The sequence below is a fragment of the Scyliorhinus canicula genome, chromosome 25 (genome assembly GCF_902713615.1).
Source record: "Scyliorhinus canicula chromosome 25, sScyCan1.1, whole genome shotgun sequence".
Lineage (NCBI taxonomy): Eukaryota > Metazoa > Chordata > Chondrichthyes > Carcharhiniformes > Scyliorhinidae > Scyliorhinus > Scyliorhinus canicula.
The window spans coordinates 19,393,178-19,415,629 of NC_052170.1; the positions used below are offsets into that span (position 1 = coordinate 19,393,178).

The following is a 22,452-nucleotide window of genomic DNA, read 5'->3' on the forward strand; positions in this document are numbered from 1 at the left end:
CAGGCCACAGTGAAACCAGGTGAGGGTGGTTCAGTGTCGAAAAACAGGAGAGGCGTGGGGGTTAAAGTTCAAAGGCTACATAAGGCTCGTTGAAGACTGCATGGTTGCAGTCAGGTGAAAACTTTGACTATTGTGGCCATTTCCAGGCTGTAGCAGGGAAATTAACTGATTAGAGCTATTCAGAAATGGAGTTGCACGAATTATTTGGATGGTGGCAACTTATAGAATCATAGAATTTGCAGTGCAGAAGGAGGCCATTCGGCCCATTGAGTCTGCACCGGCCCTTGGAAAGAGCATCCTATTTAAGCCCACACCTCCACCCTATCACCGTAATCCCACCTAACCTTTTGGACACTAAGGGGCAATTTATCCTGGCCAATCCACCTAACCTGCACATCTTTGGACTGTGGGAGGAAACCGGAGCACCTGGAGGAAGTCCACACAGACACGGGAGAACGTGCAAACTTCACACAGACAGTCACCCGAGGTTGGAATCGAACCCGGGTCCCTGGAACTGTGAGGCAGCAGTGCTAACCACTGTGTCACCATGCCGCCTTGTTCAAAGATTTTAGGGAGCCAAAGGAGATTGGAGCCCGGTCAGTAGGTGAGAGAGGCCGAGCGTAGGCTGAAGTTAGGGGTGACCAGCTTTAAAAGGGATAGGGATGGGGGTGCGGAGTGGAGAGCTGTGGTGGGAGGGGAGGGCGGCGGGGGCGGGGTGGGGTTGCAGTCAGTGCTTGATGAGAAGGAACTATTACTCATATCAGTTCACAAGGTGACCACCAGCAATGGAAGTTGGGTGTTCACTAGTTTGAGGAAAGACGGATGCAATCCTTGTGAAGAAATTTGGGAGTGGGCAGGTTAAAGGAGAGGGTAGCCCATGTGGTGGGACGTGTAGCAGCTGGATTTCGGTCTTGAGAAACCATTCAATCAAAGTCAAAATGTCAAAGCAGTCATTAGGTCATGGATTGCGAGGACCATGTTGACAAGTGAACGGGCATCATGAAGGGAAATGTGGGTTAGGAAGGGACTGAGAGCATTAGTGGTGGGTAAGGTATAGGAGAAGGGAAGGAAGTTGCCGTGGTTAGAGTCCAGTGGACATGCACTTTGGCGGCGACAGATAATTGGGGCATTTGGGGTTGCTGTCCATAAGGCGGCAGTAGCAAGTGCCTCAGTGGGTCCTTCGGAGGATGGTCAAGAGGAAGTCCAGAGGCTAACTCCGCTCACTCGAGGGAATTGAAGTCTGGGACAGCAACAGGAGAGTCGGAAGAGAAGAATATTGAACTGTAGTGATCTGTATTTATGGAAAGAGGCAAGGTGGCCAAGAAGGGAATAGTGAAAAGCAGGAATGGCTTTCATATCTCCCCTATCTTTGAGCAGAGGAAATGGGCAAGAAGTTGCTGAGGGTCCTTCTGAGGGGCGAGGGACTGCAAAGACAGAAAAGGAAAATAAACGCAATGGGCTATGGTCAGAATGGCAGCCAAATGCCATTACTGCCTTAATTACAGATTGGCATGCTCCTACCATTAGATGCAGGACCTCCTTCCCTCAGGGGAATCCCAGGGCAGGGCGCACTTCCTTTTGTACCTGGGTGCTGTGTATGTACCCTAGACGTACCAGAAAGGGATATCGGTGCCTGGGCATTGTTAATTTTGTACAGTACCACAGAACTGTTTAACCCAATTTTTTCCTGATGCCATTAAAGTAAGATTAAAAATTTTGTGCAGACGAGAAAAACAGTGAAGTGAAAGCAATGGCCCAATGGATTGGTGTGCAGCAACACCGGCTGGTATAGCAAGAGAATGACACTATTCAATCAACAGGAGGCAACAGAACTTTAGGACGTAAACTTAGACTTGAATACTATGAAAAAGGACAAGGGAACTAAGACAAAAGTAAAAGGCAGGAGACGAGTTTTGCTGTCGCAGGGTATCATTGAACTCTTTCACTGTTACTGCCTGTACTGATTAGTACAGTAAGAAGTCTTACAACACCAGGTTAAAGTCCAACAGGTTTGTTTCAAACACGAGCTTTCGGAGCACTGCTCCTTCCTCAGGTGAACCTCGGGTGCATCTCCGCATCATGGGTACCGATTAGCAATCTGCTGAGCCATCAGCACAATATCACCAATATCACTTATGAAGTGCGAGACGACAAAAGACCAAGCTTATTCGTGAGAGCCGAACGAAACCTTGCATAATTTATATAGAATTAGCCTGAGGCATGAGTATTAACTTTTAATATAAAAGTGCAATAATTTTTAACCCACCCTTGTGTTGTAACTGGACTTTTACTAAGCTAACACTGGACAAAAATATTATATTTATGTTGTTGTGCGGAGCAGAAAACGCTGTGAACCAGGGGTAATGTGGCAGCTTGGCTCTGTTAATGGATAGCACTATGACATGAGTCAAGGGTGGTGGACTCGAAGCTCCTATCCTGGACTTCGGCGTAAAAATCGAGGCTAACTCTGCAGTCCTGAGGGAGGAGAGCCACATTGTGCAATGTGCCACCTTTCAAATAAAACCAAAGTCTACATTATAATCCCAGACCAGACCCCAACAGTTGCTAGAATACCCCAATATTTTTGTTTATTTGTACGACACTGCGGAAAGAATGATTCGCTCCACAAGTGGTTGCACGAAGAAATAGGGATTTGGTATTTTTAAAACAAATCTTTTATTTATTTTATTTTATTTTTTTAAATTTAGAGTACCCAATTATTTTTTCCGATTAAGGGGCAATTTAGCGTGGCCAATCTACCTAACCTACACATCTTTGGGTTGTGGGGGTGAAACCCACGCAGACACGGGGAGAATGTGCAAACTCCACACGGACAGTGACCCAGGGCCGGGATTCGAACCCGGGTCCTCAGCGCCGTAGGCAGCAATGCTAACCACTGTGCCACCGTTCTGCCCTAAACAAAGCTTTTATTAGGGATACTGTATGAAACTGTTTCTAACTTCACACCCGACAAGAATAGTTTACAATTACACCTTAAACACTACTACTCAATTTCCCATTAAACAGCAAGGAAAGAAACATACAGCTCTTAATCTATTATGACAACTGGAAGACTTTACGAATATTGCATTCTAAGTGTTGCGCAATTTAAGGGTTACAAGCCTGGGGTTAGTGTGTGTTTGACTGCAATGGTCATGTTTTTCTAAAGCATTCTGTTTTCAGAGCCTGGGTATTTTTCGCAGCTGGAAGGTGAAAGTTGACAAAGAATATGTTTTTCAGTCCAGGCTAATGGACTGTGGTTTGACTGGAGAAATCCCTGGGGAGTTTGCAGCTTAGCGATAATTTATTTTTGAGCTTGGGGCGATGAGGCTGTTGTTGGGTGGAGTCAAGGGAGGCAGAGAGACATTTTGAAAGCTTTAGAGAGGCAATTGGTGGAGAAACTTTGGGGAGAGGAGTTGAATCTGCCTGATGCTGAGTCCATAATTCTCCCACTGATGTTGAAAAGTAACATGCATGCTTGGCCGTCGCACTTCTGAACTCTGGCTGACCGACTTCCCTTCTCTTGCAGAACACGGCGTGTCTAGATGACTTTGAGCGCACAAAAACGCTGGGTACCGGGTCCTTTGGTCGAGTGATGTTGGTGAAACACAAAGTTACAAAGGAACACTATGCGATGAAGATATTGGACAAACATAAGGTGAACTGACTTAATTTACCCTGCTTCACCCACTTCTAAGAAAATCCAGGCATCACAACCAGAGCCCAGTAGCCCAACAAGCTTTGGGAAGTCTCCAATTGGATGGTCACTAGTCCATACTAATAATACAAACCTAAATATTCCTGTTAAGTACTCAAATCGGTGCAGGATAATAAGCTGTGGAGTTTACACTGAAGCGTTCATCTTTTGTAAATGTCAGGCATTATTAAGGAGTGATATGCAAATTCTATTGTATAGAAACATGCAGTATGGAATGGGGCCATTGAGCACCGCAATCAGTCACTACATGCCTTGCTTACTGCATCAGGTTAAGCCACTTGTGTACGCAGGTGCGGTATTTCGCGAAGAAGGTTTCCCGACTTTTTCCCGACAGCATCGCCCTCCTCATTGTTGGAGGGGCTGCTGTCCATGATCGGGGGGAGGGAGGGTGTCCATCTCGGTGATTTATGGGAGGATTTTGCTGGGGGGGGGGGGGGGGGGGGGGGGGGGGGGGGGGGGGGGGATGGGGGGGGGGGTGTCCATCTCGGTGATTTATGGGAGGATTTTGGAGGAGGATATGGCGGTGTTGGAGGGGTTTAAGGCCAAGTCGGAGAAGGGGCTGGCGCTGGAGGACGGGTATTGGCAGGAGTTGCTGCGGAGGGTGATTGCCTCAACCTCTTATGAGAGGCCGGGGTTGATGCAGCTAAATGTGGTACACGGAACGCGTCTGACAGAGTCGAGGGTGAGCCGGTTGTTTGAGGGGGTGGAGGACATCTGTCAACAGTGTGGGAGGGACCCAGCCAATCATGTACGCATGTTCTGGTCCTGCCCAAAGTTAGAGAAATTCCAGAGGTCGTTTACCAGCAGCATGTTGACAAACCTCCACCTGGATTTGGAACCCAGTCCCATGGGGACCATATTTGGGGTGTCGGAACATGCCGGAGCTGCAGATGGTAGCAGGGGGCAGATGTTTTCGCCATTGCCTCGCTAATCGCTCACATGTGGGTGCTGTTGGGCTGGAGGTCTGCCTCTCCGCCCAGTGCCTTAGTGTGACTGGGGGGCTTGGTTAAGTTAATTTTGTGGGGGGGCGAGTGAGGGGTTCCAAAGGGATGGGGTGGTCTGTTTATATTACACTGTAAAGAGCTGGTTGCCGTCAGCTGCTGAGCGGTGGGTGAGTGGGGAGGGGGGTTTGGTCTTAGTGACTAGGGTGTTGAAGGATGTTGGGGGGGGGGGGTTGCGGATTTGTTTTCTTTTTGTTCTTTTACTTTGTTGTGTTAAAATGTTTAAAAATCAAATAAAAATATATTTTTTTTAAAGTCGAGCCACTTGCAGCACACCTGCTGTGTGGAGTTCAATCCTCAACAATACTTCCTATCTGTCAGAACTGCAAGCTATCAGTGCAAACACAGGACTATAGGCTCAGAGCTCAGGTACTTAAAGATCAAGTGATGCTTATCATTCGACCGTGACCTGCAGCTCATTCACAAGTGTCAAATTATTGTACAATGTGCGTCACTTGATTGGGGATTTCCATCCAGCTCAATACTGATTGTCCATTGTCATCTTGTGTGGCCCGTGTATTAACAAAGATTATTAGGCGACCAAAGTGAAGCCTATTCATTGAAGCCTACTCGTGACAATAAGCGATTTTCATTTCAAGTGCTAGCGGCAAAGGCCGTGTCAGTCATGTCCCGCTATTAATGTGGGGACGTGTGAGAAATAGAAGATAATTTTGAGTCAAAGTGTTTATAGTGCAAAGAGGTCCTGTGGCCCATCATGTCTCCATCGGCCACCAGGCAACTCTCTATTCTAATCCTGTTTTCCTGCACTAGATCCCGAGCTCTGTCTGCTTTGGTGTTTCAAATGCTCATCTAAATGCTGCTTAAATTTTGTGTAGGTTCCCGCCTCTACCACCCTTTCGGGCTGTGTTTCAGATTCCCACCACCCTCGGGGCGAAAACGTTTTTCCTCAAATCCCCTCTAAATCTCCTGCCCTCTACCTTAATTCTGTGGCCCCTGGTGACCCCTCTACTAAGGGGAAAAGTTCCTTCCTATCTATGCCCCTCATAGTTTTGTACACCTCGATCAGGTCTCCCCTCAGCCTTTTCTGCTTGAAGGAAAATAACCGCAGGCTAACCAGCCTCTCTTCATAGCTGAAACACTCCAGCCCAGGCAACATCCTGGTGAGTCTCTATGAGCTTGTTGAAGACACTGGTTTTCCCCCCATGTGCTGCCCAGAATCATGACTCTTGATCCATCCTCAACTCCTCCCACCCCCTACCTCAGAGGCCCCTTGTTCCAAGTTACTGTGTTAAGCACCCTGACCAGCTTTGTATGATTGTAGAGAAGGTGGTAGTTTCTGAGCCCACTGCAATCCTTGGCTTGCTGCAAAAGAAATCGCCACTGTTGATCGAATGGGCAGCACGGTAGCACAAGTGGATAGCACTGTGGCTTCACAGCGCCAGGGTCCCAGGTTCGATTCCCCGCTGGGTTGCTGTCTGTGCAGAGTCTGCACGTTCTCCCCGTGTCTGCGTGGGTTTCCTCCGGGTGCTCCAGTTTCCTCCCACGGTCCAAAGATGTGGAGGTTAGGTGGATTGGCCAGGATAAATTGCCCTTAGTGACCAAAAAGGTTCGGAGGGGTTATTGGGTTACGGGGATAGGGTGGAAGTGAGGGCTTAAGTGGGTCGATGCAGACTCGATGGGCCGAATGGCGGCACCTTCACTGCATGTTCTATGTTTCTATGAATGCAGATGTAGCGAACGGAGGCGGGAGATACAAGTATCCCGAGGTTGGAGCAAGGAGGACAACAGGAGGAAACTCTTCCTCTGTCAGCCCTTGGTATTGTTGCGATTGTACTCTTTATATTAAGTCTTGGTCTGATTGAATATAGCCAGACAGTTTCTGAAATTGCCCCATTCTACACTGCATGTCTTTATATAAATGTAAAAGGAAAGCACAAGTGGAAAGATCCATAGGGCGCGATTCTCCCGAGTCACGAAGACTTGGGAAGCTGGCGTCAAAAACGGGCGGGTTTGACGCCAGCCTCCGCCCCCCCGACCGGGAACCGATTCAGCTCCCCGGTCGGGGCTAGCATCGCGCGGCCGTGAACTCCGGCATCGCGGGCTTAACGAATTTCGTTAAGCCCGCTAGCCAGAGTTAGCGACGGCTGACGCGTCAGATGACGTCAGCCGCGCATGCGCGGATTGGACGACTCCAACCCGCGTATGCGCGGATGACGTCATCACGCATATGCGTGAAACCCGCGCATGCGCGGGCCGGTATGCCCCTCAGCCGCCCCGCGAATGGATACAGCGGGCCGGCGGAGGGAGAAAGAGTGCGCGGGGTAAGTACCCGCTGCCCGCGATCGGTGCCCACCGATCGCTGGCCCAAGGCACCCTTGGCACGGCCGTGGTACTGCCCTGCCAATCGGTGCCATGGTTCCCCAGAACGGGACTTTACGGCCGTTTTTACGAACGGTCAGACCAGGTGTGTTTTACGTTCATAAAAACGGCCGTAAAGGCCTTGGAAATCGGCCCATCGGCCAGGGGTGAATCGCTGCTCGCCGTAAAAAACAGCGAGCAGCGATTCGAGTCGGGAGGCGGGCATGGGGGGCGGGGAGAATAGCGGGAGGGCGTCGGACCAGCGTGTCCGTAAAAATTTACGCTGCCCGCTATTCTCCCCCCCGTCGTGAGTGCGGAGAATCGCGCCCATAGACTATTTTCAAATCACAAGCACATCTTGATCTCTGCCAATTGGGGTTCACCTCACATACCATTGCCCAAAGACATTTTGAGGGCTTATCCGTGGGGAGTTCCATAAATTCAGCATCTGTTTCATAGAAGAATCATAGAATGTCTACTATGCGGAAAGAGCACCCTACCTAGGCCCACTCCCCTGCCCCATCCCTGTAACCCCCCTCCTAACCTGGACAACCCTGGACTCTTTGAGGCAATTTAGCGTGGCCAATCCACCTAACCTGCACATCTTTGGACTGTGGGAGGACGCCAGGGCACCCGGAGGAAACCCACTCAGACACGAGGAGAACGCGCAAACTCCAGACAGTCACCCGAGGCTGGAATTGAACCCGTATCCCTGGTGCTGTGGGGAGGCAGTTTGCCACCATACCGCCCCCACCGTGCCATTAAATTGAGGAGATCCGTGGCCTGTATGAACCGGGCAAGTAAATGGCAAGGCCCTCCTATCAGATTGTAGTAACCTCACTTAGATACGCAGACCAAAGAACAGCAGAAGAGGTAGTTACTTCAGTAATGGAAAACTCTCTGAGAGGAAGGATGTCGCTTATCGGAGAACAGCATGTTGATGGCTGTGTAATTGGAGTACATGAATTCAACAATGTTTGTCGTGGCAGGAGTTCAGTGTTTAATAGGACCAGAATAAATTAAGCTCACAAAATAAGTTGACCTGCCAAAATTCATGGGCCGTGTAGTAACAAATATAAGACTTTGTGGCATTTATAAGCACCGCCCCCTCCCCCAATCCTTCCCTCCACTCATGGTTGGCTCTTGACTGATGGCTAATGAAGTGTAACAAATTGACGGGAGGCACGTGTTTTTTTTCATGAACGCGATACATTAATCTAGTTGCGGTGAGAATAATTGTGGGTTTTAGCTGATATATTGCTGGCATTTCTTTCCTGCTTTCCTGCCCAGGTAGTAAAGCTGAAACAGATCGAGCACACACTCAATGAAAAAAAGATCCTTCAGGCGGTCAGGTTCCCCTTTCTGGTCCGACTAGTATTCTCATTCAAGGTGAGTGTCCACTGCTGCCGGTGAGGTTGTGTTGGATCGCTAGTTTGATTTTGGTTGGGAAGCATTGTGCGTGGGCACGGGGGGGGGGTGGGGGGGGGGGGGGGGGGGGGGGGGGGGGGGGGGGGGGGGGGGAGATAGTGATAACCTGCAACAAACAGAACTGAAGAATGCCCTCTGTAATTCCTGTATGTCTTTCGAGATGAAGGCTCATTATCTGCGGTGTTTGGTAAGGTTCGGGTGGGTACATCGGTGACAACTCAGGACAACCTGTGCCGCAAGGTTGTTACAGCAAATAGAGAGAGAATGCTACAGACGGTTGAGTTGCCGGCTCGATATTTCCTCTGCCTGCCTTTTCTCTCTGCCTCCAATGTGCACTTGCTTTCGAAGGAGGGCACACCATTTCTTATTCGGCTGTAGGAGCAGTGATCCTGGCCAAGTTACTCCCAAGATTTGGAAGTAGATATCAAAACTCCAGAGTGAAGACTGAAGTGTCCTTGTCACGCTTCCGTGGACCGACGAGAGCATCTCCCAGACCCGAGGTCTCCATGGAGGATTCACTTTGGTAGCTGAGTGTTTTTTTTTAAATAATTTTTATTGAAATTTTTCGATACAAACATTTACCCCTACTACATTTTAAATTATAACACAACAAATCCCCCTGGAAAATCCTCCCCACGCCCTCCCCCCGCCGCACTCCCCCCCCCCCCCCCCCCCCCCCCCCCGCGCTACCAGTCTAGCAACCAACCGTTTTTTCCCTTTCTGCCGATGGCCCTCGGCATTCATTGCCCGCGACCCCCAGACACCCCCCCGCTGACGTGCTCCCTTCGTTGCTATCTCCCCCCCCCCTCCCTTCCCCCCCCCCCCCTTTTCTCCCCGGGTTGCTGCTGTTCGGCCTCCAGTTCTATCTCTGATCCAGAAAGTCAGAGGAAGGGCTGCCACCCGCCGGAAGAACCCCCGTACCGACCCTCTCAGGGCGAATTTGATTCTTTCCAATTGGATGAAGCTTGCCATGTCGTTTAACCAGGTGTTAACACTTGGTGGCCTTGTGTCCCTCCACTGAATCAAGATCCTTCTCCGAGCTACCAGGACGCAAAGGCCAATATTCCGGCCTCCCCTGCCTCTTGTACTCCTGGCTCCACCCCAACCCCAAAAATCGCTAGCCCCCACCCTGGTTTGACCCTGGTTCCCACCACTCTCGATACCGTCCCCGCCACCCCCTCCAGAACTCTTCCAGTGCCGGGCACATCCAGAACATATGCACATGGTTCGCAGGGCTTTCCCGAACACCTAACACACCTGTCCTCACCCCCGAAGAACCGACTCATCCTAGTCCCCGTCATATGGGCTCTATGCAGCACCTTAAATTGGATGAGGCCCAACCTTGCGCACGACGACGACGAATTGACCCTCTCTAAGGCATCCGCCCATGTCCCATCTTCTATCTGCTCTCCCAGCTCCGCTTCCCACTTGTCTTTCAGCTCCTCTATCGATACCTCTTCCACCTCCTGCATTATTTTGTAGATGTCCGAGACCTTCCCTTCTCCGACCCAGACCCCTGACAGCACCCTATCACTCACCCCTCTATCGGGAAGCAAGGGAAATCCTTCCACCTGTCGTCTGGCAAATGCCTTCACCTGCAGGTATCTAAACGTGTTCCCCGGGGGGAGCTCAAATTTCTCCTCCAGCTCTCCCAGGCTCGCAAACCTCCCCTCTATGAACATGTCCCTCAGTTGCCTGATGCCCGCCCTGTGCCAGCTCTGGAATCCCCCGCCAGTGTTCCCCGGGACAAATCTGTGGTTCCCTCTCAGTGGCGCCGCCATCAGACCCCCCACTTCCCCCCTGTGTCGCCTCCACTGCCCCCAGATTTTAAGGGTGGCCGCCACTACCGGACTCGTGGTATACCTTGTGGGGTGGGAGCGGCCATGGTGCCGTTACTAGCGCCCCCAGGCTTGTATTGCCGCAGGACGCCCTCATCCATACGTTTCCAAGCTGCCCCCTCCCCCTCCATCACCCACTTGCGCACCATCGATGCGTTCGCCGCCCAGTAGTATCCGAAAGATTGGGTAGCGCTAATCCTCCACTGTCCCTACTCTACTCCCGTTCCAAGAAAATCCTTCTCACTCTAGGGGTGCCATGTGCCCACACATAGCCCATAATGCTGCTAGTTACCTTCTTGAAGAAGGCCCTGGGGAGAAAGATGGGCAAGCACTGGAACAGAAACAAGAACCTCGGGAGGACCGTCATTTGACTGACTGCACCCTCCCTGCTAGCGACAGCGGTACCATGTCCCACCTCTTGAACTCCTCCTCCATCTGCTCCACCAGCCTTGAAAAGTTCAGCTTGTGGAGGGTCCCCCAGTTCCTTGCCACCTGCACCCTAAGTACCTGAAGCTCTTTACTGCTCTCTTAAAGGGGAGCCGCCCAATTCCCTCCCCCTGATCTCCCGGGTGTATCACAAAGACCTCACTTTTACCCACATTTATTTATATCCCGAAAAGTCCCCAAACTCCGCTAGTATTTCCATTACCTCCGGCATTCCCCCGTCCGGGTCTGCCACATACAACAACAAATCATCCGCATAGAGTGATACCCGATGTTCCTCCCCTCCCCTTGTCAGGTCCGCTCCACCCCCCTGAACCCTCAGTGCCATCGCCAACGGTTCGATCGCTAATGCAAATAGTAAGGGGGATAGGGGGCATCCCTGCCTGGTACCTCGATGGAGCCCAAAATACTCTGACCTCCTCCCGTTTGTAACCACACTCACCATCGGGGCCGAATACAGCAGCTTCACCCACTTGATAAATCCCTCCCCAAACCCAAACCGTTCCAGCGTCTCCCACAGGTATTCCCCTCTCCACCCTATCGAATGCCTTCTCCGCATCCAGTGCTACCACTATCTCAGCCTCCCCCTCCACTGCTGGCATCATAATCACATTCAACAGTCTCCGGACATTTGTGTTAAGTTGTCGTCCCTTTACGAACCCCGTCTGGTCCTCATGGATTACCCCTGGCACACAATCCTCTATTCTGGTTGCCAGGACCTTTGCCAACAGTTTGGCATCTACATTCAAGAGGGAGATAGGCCTGTAGGACCCGCACTGTACAGGGTCTTTGTCCCGCTTCAGGATCAAGGAGATCAGGGCCTGTGACATTGTCGGGGGCAGAACCCCCCCCTCTCGCGCCTCATTGAAGGCTCGCACCAGCACTGGACCCACCAGTCCACATACTTCTTATAAATTCCACCGGGAACCCATCCGGCCCCGGCGCCTTCCCCGCCTGCATCTGGCCTATCCCTTTAACTAGCTCCTGCAGCTCTATCGGCGCCCCCAGCCCCTCCACCCGTTCCTCCTGGACCTTTGGGAACCTCAATCTATCGAGGAGTTCTCCATTCCCCCCCTCCTCCTGGGCGGCTCAGACCGGTACAATTCCCTGTAGAAATCCCTGAAGACCCCGTTCACCTCTTGCCCCTTCTGCACTAACGTTCCCTCCCTTCTCTCTCACTCCCCCAATCTCTCTGGCTGCATCTCGCTTGCGCAGCTGGTGTGCCAGCATCCTGCTCGCCTTTTCCCCGTACTCATAGACCGCGCCCTGTGCCCTTCTCCATTGCGTCTCCGCCTTCCTAGTGGTCAGTAAGTCAAACTGGGCCTGTAAAACTGCGCCGCTCCCTCAACAGCCCCTCCTCTGGTGTCTCCGCATATCTCCTGTCCACTTCTATAAGTTCCCCCACCAGTCCTCTCCCTCTCCTGCCTCTCCTTCCTTTCTCTGTGTGCCCTTATGGAGATCAGCTCTCCTCTGATCACTGCTTTCAGGGCCTCCCAGACTATCCCCACCTTCACCTCGCCCGTGTCGTTCGTGCCCAGATATCTCTCAATGCCCTTCCGGACCCTTCCGCACACCTCCTCGTCCGCCAGCAGCCCCACATCCAGGCGCCACAATGGGCGCTGGTCCTGTGCTTCCCCAGTTCTAAACCTCTACCCAGTGTGGTGCATGGTCCGAAATCGCAATGGCCGAGTACTCCGTGTCCTGCACTCTCGAAATCAGCCCCCTGCTCAGTACAAAAAAGTCTATTCTGGAGTACACCCTGTGGACGTGGGAGAAAAAAGAATACTCCCTCGCCCTTGGCCTGCCAAATCTCCAAGGTCTACCCCCCCCATCTGCTCCATGAACCCCCTTAGCACCTCTGCCGCTGCCGGCCTCCTATTCGTCCTGGAACTCGATCTGTCCAGCCCAGGGTCGAGCACTGTATTGAAGTCCCCCCCCATGATCAGGCCCCCTGCCTCCAGACCCGGAATGAGGCCCAACAGGCGCCTCATAAAACCCGCGTCATCCCAATTCGGGGCATACACATCACCAGCACCACATTCTCTCCCTGCAGCCTACCCTTCACCATCAGTACCTACCCCTTATCTGCTACCACCTGCGCCGCCACGAACGACACCCTCTTTCCCACCAAAATCGCCACCCCCCCGGTTCTTTGCGTCCAAGCCTGAGTGGAACACCTGTCCCACCCACCCCCTTCTCAGGCGTACCTGGTCTACTACTCTCAAGTGAGTCTCCTGCAACATTGCCACATCCGCCTGCAGTCCCTTTAGGTGTGAAAAAACCCTTGATCTCTTGACCGGCCCTTCAGCCCCCTCACGTTCCAAGTAATCACCGGGTCGCGGAGCGACCCGTCCCTTTCCCCTGTCTATTAGCCATGTCCTGTCCCCTGTTCGCCCCGGGTCGACCCTCCCTTCTGACCCGTTCCCCATGGCGATGGCCCCTCCCCCTCTCTCCTCCCGTTCTTCCCTTCCCGTCCTCGGCCTTTCCAGCAGCAACCCGGTATCCCCCCCTAACCCCCCTTCCCCCCCCCCCCCCCCCCCCCCCCCCCCCCCCCCCCCCCCCCCCGGCTAGGACCCCTCCTAGCCGCGGTGTATCCACCATCGTACTCCCGAGAGTCAGCTGGTTTTCGCTGACCCGGCTGCTCCTGCCACACTCCAACTCCTCCCGATGTGGGGGGGGAGGGGCCTCCCCCCCCCCCTTGCCATCCCTCTCTGACCCCGCTTCAGCGCGGGAAAAGCCGCCATTGCTGGCCACACCCCACTCTTCTCTCCTCCCCCTTCCTCCGTCCCGCGCGCGGGAAACAGGGGAAAGCCCGCGCTTTCGCCCGGCCACACCCTACCCCGCCATCTTCAATTCCACCCATCGTCCCCATCCAAGCCCATAAAAAAGCCCCCTTAAAACGAGAGGAAGAAAAAAAGAGAAAAAAAACACGCATAACCAACTTGCACCCCCCCCGTCCCGCCTCCCCAACTTAAATATAACAATATAAATAACAAATCTCAAATAAATACATAAATACATAACTATGCCTGCATAACTAAATAACTACCCAATAATAACGTATTTAACCATCACCCTCCATCGAACAGAACAGTAACCATAACCCTTAAAGAACAGATCAAAAACAGTAAAAAGCCCCCCCTACAACAACAATAATTAAGGGAAGTTGGCAACGGGAAGAGACACACAAAAAGGAACAAAGAAACCCCCCATACCACAAGTTTCAAAGAACCAAACGATCCATCAACTTTAACCAAGTTCCGACCTGGCCTAAGAAAGACATGGGCCACTTGATCAGTCAAGGGTACTCGGGCGGCCTCGACCGCCGGCGTTCCCAAGTTCTAGTTCAGGTCCAGCTTTTCCTCCCGAACAAAAGTCCATGCCTCCTTTGGGGTCTCAAAGTAATGGTGCTGGTCCTTGTAGGTGACCCACAAACGCGCTGGCTGCAGCATTCCGAACTTGATCCTCTTTGCGTGCAGCACCGCCTTCGTCCGGTTAAACCGGGCCCGCCGCTTTGCCACCTCCGCACTCCAGTCCTGATATATCCGCACCGTCGAATTCTCCCATTTGCTGCTTTTCTCCCTCTTGGCCCACCTCAGCACTTTCTCCCGATCACAGAAACGCTGGAATCGCACCAGCACCGCCCTCGGGGGCTCGTTCGTCCTAGGCCGCCTAGCCATGACCCGATATGCTTCTTCCAGCTCCAGGGGCGATGGACCGGCCCCCTCTCCCATCAGGGAGCTCAGCATCTCCGCTACATATTTCGGGAGATCAGGCCCTCCAGGCCTTCTGCTAGGCCCAGGATCCTCAAGTTCTTCCGCCTCATTCGAGTGTCCAGCTCCTCAAAGCGGCTCTGCCATTTCAGGTGGAGTGCCTCGTGCACCTCCACCTTTCCCACGAGGACCGTGGCCTCCTCCTCCCTTGCAGTCATCTCCTGCTGCAGCTCTCTTATCGACGCCTCTTGGGTCGCCTGGGCCCCCATCAGCCTTGTGGTCGTCGTCGCGTTCATAGACTCTAAGAGTTCCACTTTCAGCTCCGTAAAACACCGGAGGAGAGCGGCTGCTGCTCCTCCGCCCATTTTCTCCAATCTCTAGTGCGCCACCGGCCGCCATTTTGGTCCTCTTCCCCGCTTTTTTCGGGGAGCTGCTGCCGCTTTTTTTGTCGCCCCACTCCGAGTACCGACCATAAAGTTGGTCTCACTCTCCTCAGGGAGCCTTCCCCCACCGGGATTCGTCTTTACAGTACCGTCGGGGCCCTCCAATCGGCCCTTAAACCCTTTGTCGCAGGAGCTGCCAAATGTGCGACTTAGCTGGTCATAGCCGCAACCGGAAGTCCGTAGCTGAGTGTTAACCAGCCCAACTCAGTTGGCGTGAATGCCACTGGAGTGAGCACCTTAGTGCCGGGCATTTTGTTCTGCCTTCTGATCTTCTCAAGCTTCCAAAAGCAGCTCGCGTAAAAGTGGCTGAGTTTCTAGAGCATGACACTGGTGTCGAGTTCAAGTTTCACGTGTCGAGCAGAGTGGGCAGGAGTTTTGCCTTAAAGACCTTCAATTCGGTCGGCAGACTTACTCCTCTTCATTCCAAGACTGAAGTTCGAAGTCTGCACTTGCTTTGGCGATTCTTGCATGTGTCTCGTCGACAATATAGACCGCTCAGTGAAGTGTGTTGCTGAAATACGTGGACTTATCCACTGCTGACAGGTTCATACTGACACCTTGGGCTCGAGATGTGGCTTTCCTGGGACAGGCTGGTACATTACTTCAGTTTCCTTCTTGCTGATCATAAGGCCAAAGTTGTCGTATGCATTGAAGAACAAGACCGCGCTGCCTTGCATCGCCGGCTCTGAACTGGGAGCCAGCGCAGGGTCGTTGGCAAACAGGAAGCCGTGAAGTACATCCTTGGAGAACTTGGTCTTTACCTGGGCTCATCTCAGATTGAGCAGCATTCCGCCCGTCTGATATCAGATTTCACTGCCAGGATCACCATCGCGGAGGGCATCAGAGAGCCCAGTGAAGAAGAGCTTGCTGAAAAGGGTTGGAGCCAGCACACAGCCCTGTTCAAACTCCATTTGTGACAGTGAATGGGTCACCCGGGACATGTGGGAGGAGGCCTTCGTGGAACTGTCAGACTATTATAATGAGTTTCTCAGGGCAGCTGAATATCTCCACTCCCTTTGAAAGGCCCTCACGACTGACAGTATCAACTGGTTTGGTCAATCAATGAGGTGATGAGATTGGTGTTCTGTTCTGGACAATTCTCCTAGAGCTCTCTAACTAAAAACACCACCGCAGTGGTTCCTCCACCTGTTCTGAAACCACACCGTTCTGCTTTAACTAGGTGAGTAATGAGCTGCAGGCACTGCTATGTGGGACAGTGACCACGGGAATGAAGTCCAACATACGTTGATCTCAAACCTTTAGTTTTGGCAATAAATTGATACGCTCACTTTTACCTTCTCTGCATAAAATTGAGCACGGATACCAATATGTCAGTGTTGAGAGCATAATTGGATTATATTAATACAGCAACAACCTGCATTTGTTGTGGATAATGTTGGAAACTGCAAGGTACTGGGCGTGATCAATCACAAATTGCCAAAGGAAGGAAATGGCTGACTAAAAGACTGGTCAAGGAGACCAGCTTTTAGCAAAGCATATTGACTCTTGGACATATTGTTAAACAAGCTTGCATTACTGCTATACTATAATAAATGTAGATTAATTTGTTTTTAAGGGCGGCACGGTCGCATTGTGGATAGCACAATTGCTTCACAGCTCCAGGGTCCCAGGTTCGATTCCGGCTTGGGTCACTGTCTGTGTGGTGTCTGCATATCCTCCCCGTGTGTGCGTGGGTTTCCTCCGGGTGCTCCGGTTTCCTCCCACAGTCCAAAGATGTGCAGGTTGGGTGGATTGGCCGTGATAAATTGCCCTTAGTGTCCAAAATTCTATGATCTATGATTAACCTAGGACAAAAGTTTGGCACATCGTGGGCCGAAGGGCCTGTTCTGTGCTGTATTTCTCTATGACTCAATGATCACAACAGATGATCTAATGTACTCATATTGCCACTCATGTTATGGGCCTGGACCAGAACCCCAATTTTGGTTAAATTCCTGGATTAGAATCCAACTATTTGCATTTAGTAAAACTGTGAGGAAATGTTTCTGCACCACAGGGGTGATAACACTGACCAGTAGACAGTTTTTAATTAAGCACATTAGCAACAAAGAAATAGCTTTACAGTTAACAGGTACAACATCTTAACTTGCTTCATGAAACCTGCCTCTACATTCCAATTAAGCAACCCATATATTTCAAATATCAGTTGGGTATAAAGTTGACTACCAGGTTTTACTTGCTTATCTTGGTGCAGGGTTCTTGGAGAGAGAAACCGTTTTAGGACTGAGCCGAAAACCTGCTCAGCTTAGAGCCCTGGACACAAATCCTTTTTGTCCAGACAGACCTGGCCCCTCCCATTGGCAACTCCAGATGCACTCAAAGTGCACAGTATTCTTTTGTCTCTTCTCACAAAATGTACCTTGATTCAAGCAGCCAGGCTCAAACTGTTCCAGCATCACATTGGCTCTATCTGAAAACAGTAAAATGGCTTTTAATATCTATTAGCAAAACACTTTCACTGCAAAATCATCTGATTACTTCACTTTTAATCACAGCTCTAGCAGATAGACTGTAAGCATTTTAACCCAGGTTTTTAATAACATACTGAAAAAACCCAAATTATAAAATATGACAATTTCTCACGTTCATCGCACTTAGCAGATAATGAACACTCAAATGATGTGGAAATGGGGAATGCTATTAGATCCACATGGCCATGGGCCAAAGATGACTTTAACACCATCTTTATTTTATTAACCTTGTAATAAAACTACTTGGCTGACAACCTTATGCAATAAAGTCCTAATTGCCAGTTTTTATATGCCTCTTGTGCATCCCCAATTTCTGTCACTCCCTCATTATGCCTCCAGCTATCTGTCCTGAAACTCTGACGTTTCTTCCCAATTTCCACGCCTCTGCCCCTCTGTCTTCCATTACAACACTCCTGATAACTTATTAGTCGCCGTGGCTAATGTCTCCTATGTAGCTCAATGTCAAATTGTGCCTGATGATACTCCCTTGAGGCACCTTGCATATGAATACAAGTGTCGCGGGCGTAAATGGTGTTTCTAAAAAAACCTACGGCAGCAAAATGGGAGAAGTTCTGAGGAAACGGCCTGATGTTAAAAACTTCTCACTTCTTGCATCTGTGTGCAAACACAACGCTTGAAGACCAGCAAAAATACACTGAGCTCATCCACCTTGTGCAAACAGCCCAGTTCAACCTTGTCCAGGTTTCCACTACAGGGAGCACTTTTGCAATCCATAATTTGGTAATAACTGTGGTGTTCTTTATGATTCTTGTTATCAGGATGGATATTGTACTGTTCACAAAGACAACAGAAGCCACGTTCATTAAAAAGCTAACATTTATTCACACTACTTATTAAAGCTCAACCACTTACTCCCACAGTAAATAATAATCTAGTCTACACTCAACTAACACTAGTCTCTGCACTCGATCTATAACTGTACTCTGATCTCTCTCACTGCTGCTATGCTCTCCCCTTGCCACCCTTCTCCCAGATATCTGTGAGTCAGTGCTTTATATAGTTCTGTGTCCACCCCCATCTAGTGGTCAATTATGATATGACATTAACCCTTTGTATTCTGAACATTTCCCACAATGTCACAGTAACATCTCGCTTACCCCCAGTGTGAGACTATACCCGACAGCTGCCGTTTCTGAGACTTCTGTTTTGCGATCCCTTTACCCTGTTTAATGTTAGTATGGAGCTGGTCACCATTGTGGTGATTTGCCAGCTTGTTGTAGTTGGATGATGAGGGGAAGAATCCCTCTGCTGTTTTTGTGCTATGAGCTTGTTTTATCTGCATTCTCTCCCTTTTTTTTCAGGATAACACTAATTTGTATATGGTGATGGAATATATTCAAGGTGGAGAGATGTTTTCACATTTAAGGAGAAGTGGAAGATTCAGGTTAGTCTCATAAAGCTAATGGAAATGACGCAATCGTCTGAGTCTGACTGTTCATACATCTAATTCACACTGTGACTGCATAAGCAGTCTTGGAGATGTGACCAAACACTTAGCTGGAAGACAGCACAATATTTCACCCTCTATTAGCTATGTTGGTCTGTCTTTGTTTTGCCCCATTCGAGTGATTGAGGGTTTAAAGGTGTTTCGGTCTGTTTCCGACGTTCGTTCGTATTAATCTCGGCTCCTTTTGTGTGACACCTCACTTTGCAGGTTGAAGCACGTGTCACAAATTGCTGAAGCCAGTACAGGCCCAGAGCTGTGAGATCTATTCACTGGGTATATCGGTGGGGGCAAGGCAGGTTGCTTTTTGCCTCCAATGTTCCTTCATGGGGTGTGGGTGTTTCTGGCACGGCCAACATTTATTTTCCATCCCTAATTGCTCTGGAGAAGGTGATGGTGAGCCGCCTTCTTGAACTGCTCCAGTCCGTGTGGTGTGGGGAATGGAAGGGAGTTCCAGGATTTTGACTCAGTGACAGTGAAGGAATGGCCGATACATTTCCAAGTCAGGATGGTGCTTGGTTTGGAGGGGAACCTCCAGGTGGCGTGTTCCCATCTCTGCTGTCCTTGTCCTTCTAGTTGATAGAGGTCATGGGTTTGGAACGTGTCGGAGGAGCCTTGGTAAGTTGCTGCAGTGCATCTTGCAAATGATGCACATGGCTGCCACGGTGAGTCAGTGATAGAGGGAGTGACTGTTCACGGTAGCACAGTGGTTAGCACTGTTACTTCACAGCTCCAGGGTCCCAGGTTCGATTCCCTGCTTGGTATCACTGTCTGTGCAGAGTCTGCACATTCTCCCCGTGTCTGCGTGGGTTTCCTCCGGATGCTCCAGTTTCCTCCCACAAATCCTGAAAGAGGTACTGTTAGGAGAATTGGACATTCTGAATTCTCCCTCCGTGTACCCGAATGTGGCGATTGGGGGATTTTCACAGTAACTTCAATGCAGTGTTAATATAAGCGTATATGTGACAATAAAGATTATTAAAAATATTATTAGGTTTAGGGAAAGAGAGACTTTAAAAAATCTGGTGATGCTGTTTGAAGAAAGTATGGAATTGTCCCCTAACTCACTATTGTTTCCAGCATTTTGCTGGCACAGAAAACGCCCACATTTGCCCACTTGACTTTTATAGCTCACTAACTATTATTAATGCAATATATAAAGCACTTTGAGAAGCATTTTGAGGCTCTTTAACTGCACTTGGGTATTTTATTACTTTAAGGGGCTATATAAATGCACAGTTGTTGTCTTACACGATACAGTTTGATATAAATGTAATTTTGTCTGTCTTGAAGTGTTTCTGTGCTTTTCTTCTCACTTTAATCCCCCCCGGCTCGTACCTTTGTATCTTCTCTTTCCATTCCCCCTCTGCCATTTCTTTGGACGGCCACCACACCTTTCCTGTTGTGCTGTTTGTATCCCATTCTTTTTCTCACAATCATTCTTTTCTTTCTCACTCGGATGCCTCGCTCTGCCTCTACTGCCTTTCCTTTATCAATGTATCCAATTTCTGAGTTACCCCTGCCGATGTCCAAGGTATGCAGCAAGCTGGGAGTTCACAGATAGTGGGGCTGGAAGTAGATGTGACAGACCCTGGGGGGGGGGGGGGGGGGTGGTGGTGCTGTTCCTTGGTGGTTTTCAATGCGGTTGGCTCCTTCAGCTGGTGCAATGCTGCAACTGCAAAAGCCAGACAGGATTGTTGATCGCAAGTTCCTTTGATAGGCAGCAGCGCAATTCACTGGACAAGAATAATATGGTCTGGCTGAAATGCAGCAAGGGGGCAGGAAAGGTCGCTGTTGATGATTGCTATCCTCTTGAAGTTGGAATGGGCGTATCGTTGAGCAATTTGATGTATTTGAGCTGCTCTGTGGTTGATCACTTTCTCTGTAATGTTGCCACATAGGGAGGCTGTCGACGTTTAATAGGGATGGGCTGCATGGATCTTGTTTAAGTGATGTCCCTTCTAGAGATACACCATATTGTTATATAGTTAATTCCATTGCAATTCCATTCCCTATATATAAACCCCTATTCCCGCAGGTGCCCCAGCTACTTTGCCACGCTTCTGTTGTATTGTTGGACCCTCCACCATTGCCCTCCAGCCCTTTTCTTTCAGGCAGTCTTGCTTGGGCACCGGGTCTGCAACCAATTTTGCATTTCATTCTGAACCTCCGCCACACTGCGAAAGCTGCCTCGCTGACCTCGCCGCTGAATTTAATTGCCGTTCTCTTGTTTCCAGCGAACCTCACTCGCGATTTTATGCAGCACAGATTGTCCTCGCGTTCGAATACCTCCATTCACTAGACCTCGTCTACAGAGACCTGAAGCCTGAAAACATACTGATTGACCAGTTTGGCTACATCCAGGTATGGGGATGGTGGGGGATGGGGGGGGGGGGGTTTGGGGGAGGTGTGTGGAGGAGGGAATGCCCCAGGAATGGCCTATATACTGCTCTGCCCATCAGGCACTGGCTTGCAGGCTGCACCCTGAGAATGGGGTGTCTGCCATGCTCCAAGGGTTTCCCAGCTTTATGGGATGAAATGACTCCGATGGGGTTGACACCGCAATATTAGGATGAAGGAAGAGCCATTCAAGGGATACCACCATGCGGGCTGAATGCAAGTTGGTGCAATGCCTCGCGTAAAAGCATGTTTCACATTGTGTGGGGGGGGGGGGGGGCAGGGGAAGATGGAATGCTCTGTACGCATGGTGTGACAGCGGAAAGAGGTGAGGTTGTGGTACTGTACAAGCAAAAATAGTATGGGATCCACTGGCACAATGTTGGGGGTGATTGAGGGATGTTATAGCAACCCACAATATGCACTTTGGATCAATAATGGTGACAATGGAAGGGCTGCATGATTTTCTCTCTAATCTAGACCTGCTTTGACTGCACAATTAGAGGGTGGGTCGGTCTCATCACTGAGCAGCAAATATATCCCACTGCGGATTGAGGCAAGAGTTATCAAAGTTTCTCCAGTTGGGAGACTACCCAGCGGAGCTGAATTGCTCTAGTATTACAATCCCCCTGGGGTTGTAAGTTGGGATGCAATTCCGTACACTTGCCACGCAAATGTATGCACGGCGTAGAATACGAGGAATTCTCGACGCAATCCCGCTATAGAGCTGCCGTTTTGAGCAGGCGGCTCGATCGGGAGGTCCACGGGGCTGGCCACCCCCCCCATCCCCCACTGCAAATCAGCCCCCCACCCCCGGATTGCCTGGGTACCCCCCTCCTTCTCCTATGTACAGGGTAACCCGACCTGCCCCCTCCGCCCCCGGACTCCCTAACGATGGAGAGCCCCCTCCCAGAATCCCCTGTAATAGGGAGACCCCTCCCCCAGGGACCCCTGTCATAGGGAGATCCCTCCCCACCCACAGGGACCCTTAAATGTATTGAAGGTAACTCTGCTGCAGAGGACAGCTGCTGAATAGTGATTTTACCATTGCCTCTGTGTGAAGACCAGTCTCCCATTCCTGTCAATTGCACTTCCAGTTAATGTCACAGAATCCCTACAGTGCAGACGGAGACCATTCGGCCCATCAAGTCTGCACTAGCCCTCTGAAAGAACACCCTACCTAGACCCACTCCC

At 50.5% G+C, this 22,452-nt stretch overlaps 1 protein-coding gene across 1 annotated transcript in view; it reads left to right on the forward strand.

Moving 5' to 3' along the window:
* LOC119957035 (cAMP-dependent protein kinase catalytic subunit alpha-like) overlaps positions 1–22,452 on the forward strand; it is a 152,378-nt gene that overhangs the window by 116,235 nt on the left and 13,691 nt on the right. Inside the window, 4 exon segments of the mRNA XM_038784623.1 lie at positions 3,530–3,658; positions 8,329–8,427; positions 18,719–18,801; positions 21,099–21,225. Coding sequence (XP_038640551.1) covers positions 3,530–3,658; positions 8,329–8,427; positions 18,719–18,801; positions 21,099–21,225 — 438 coding nt within the window.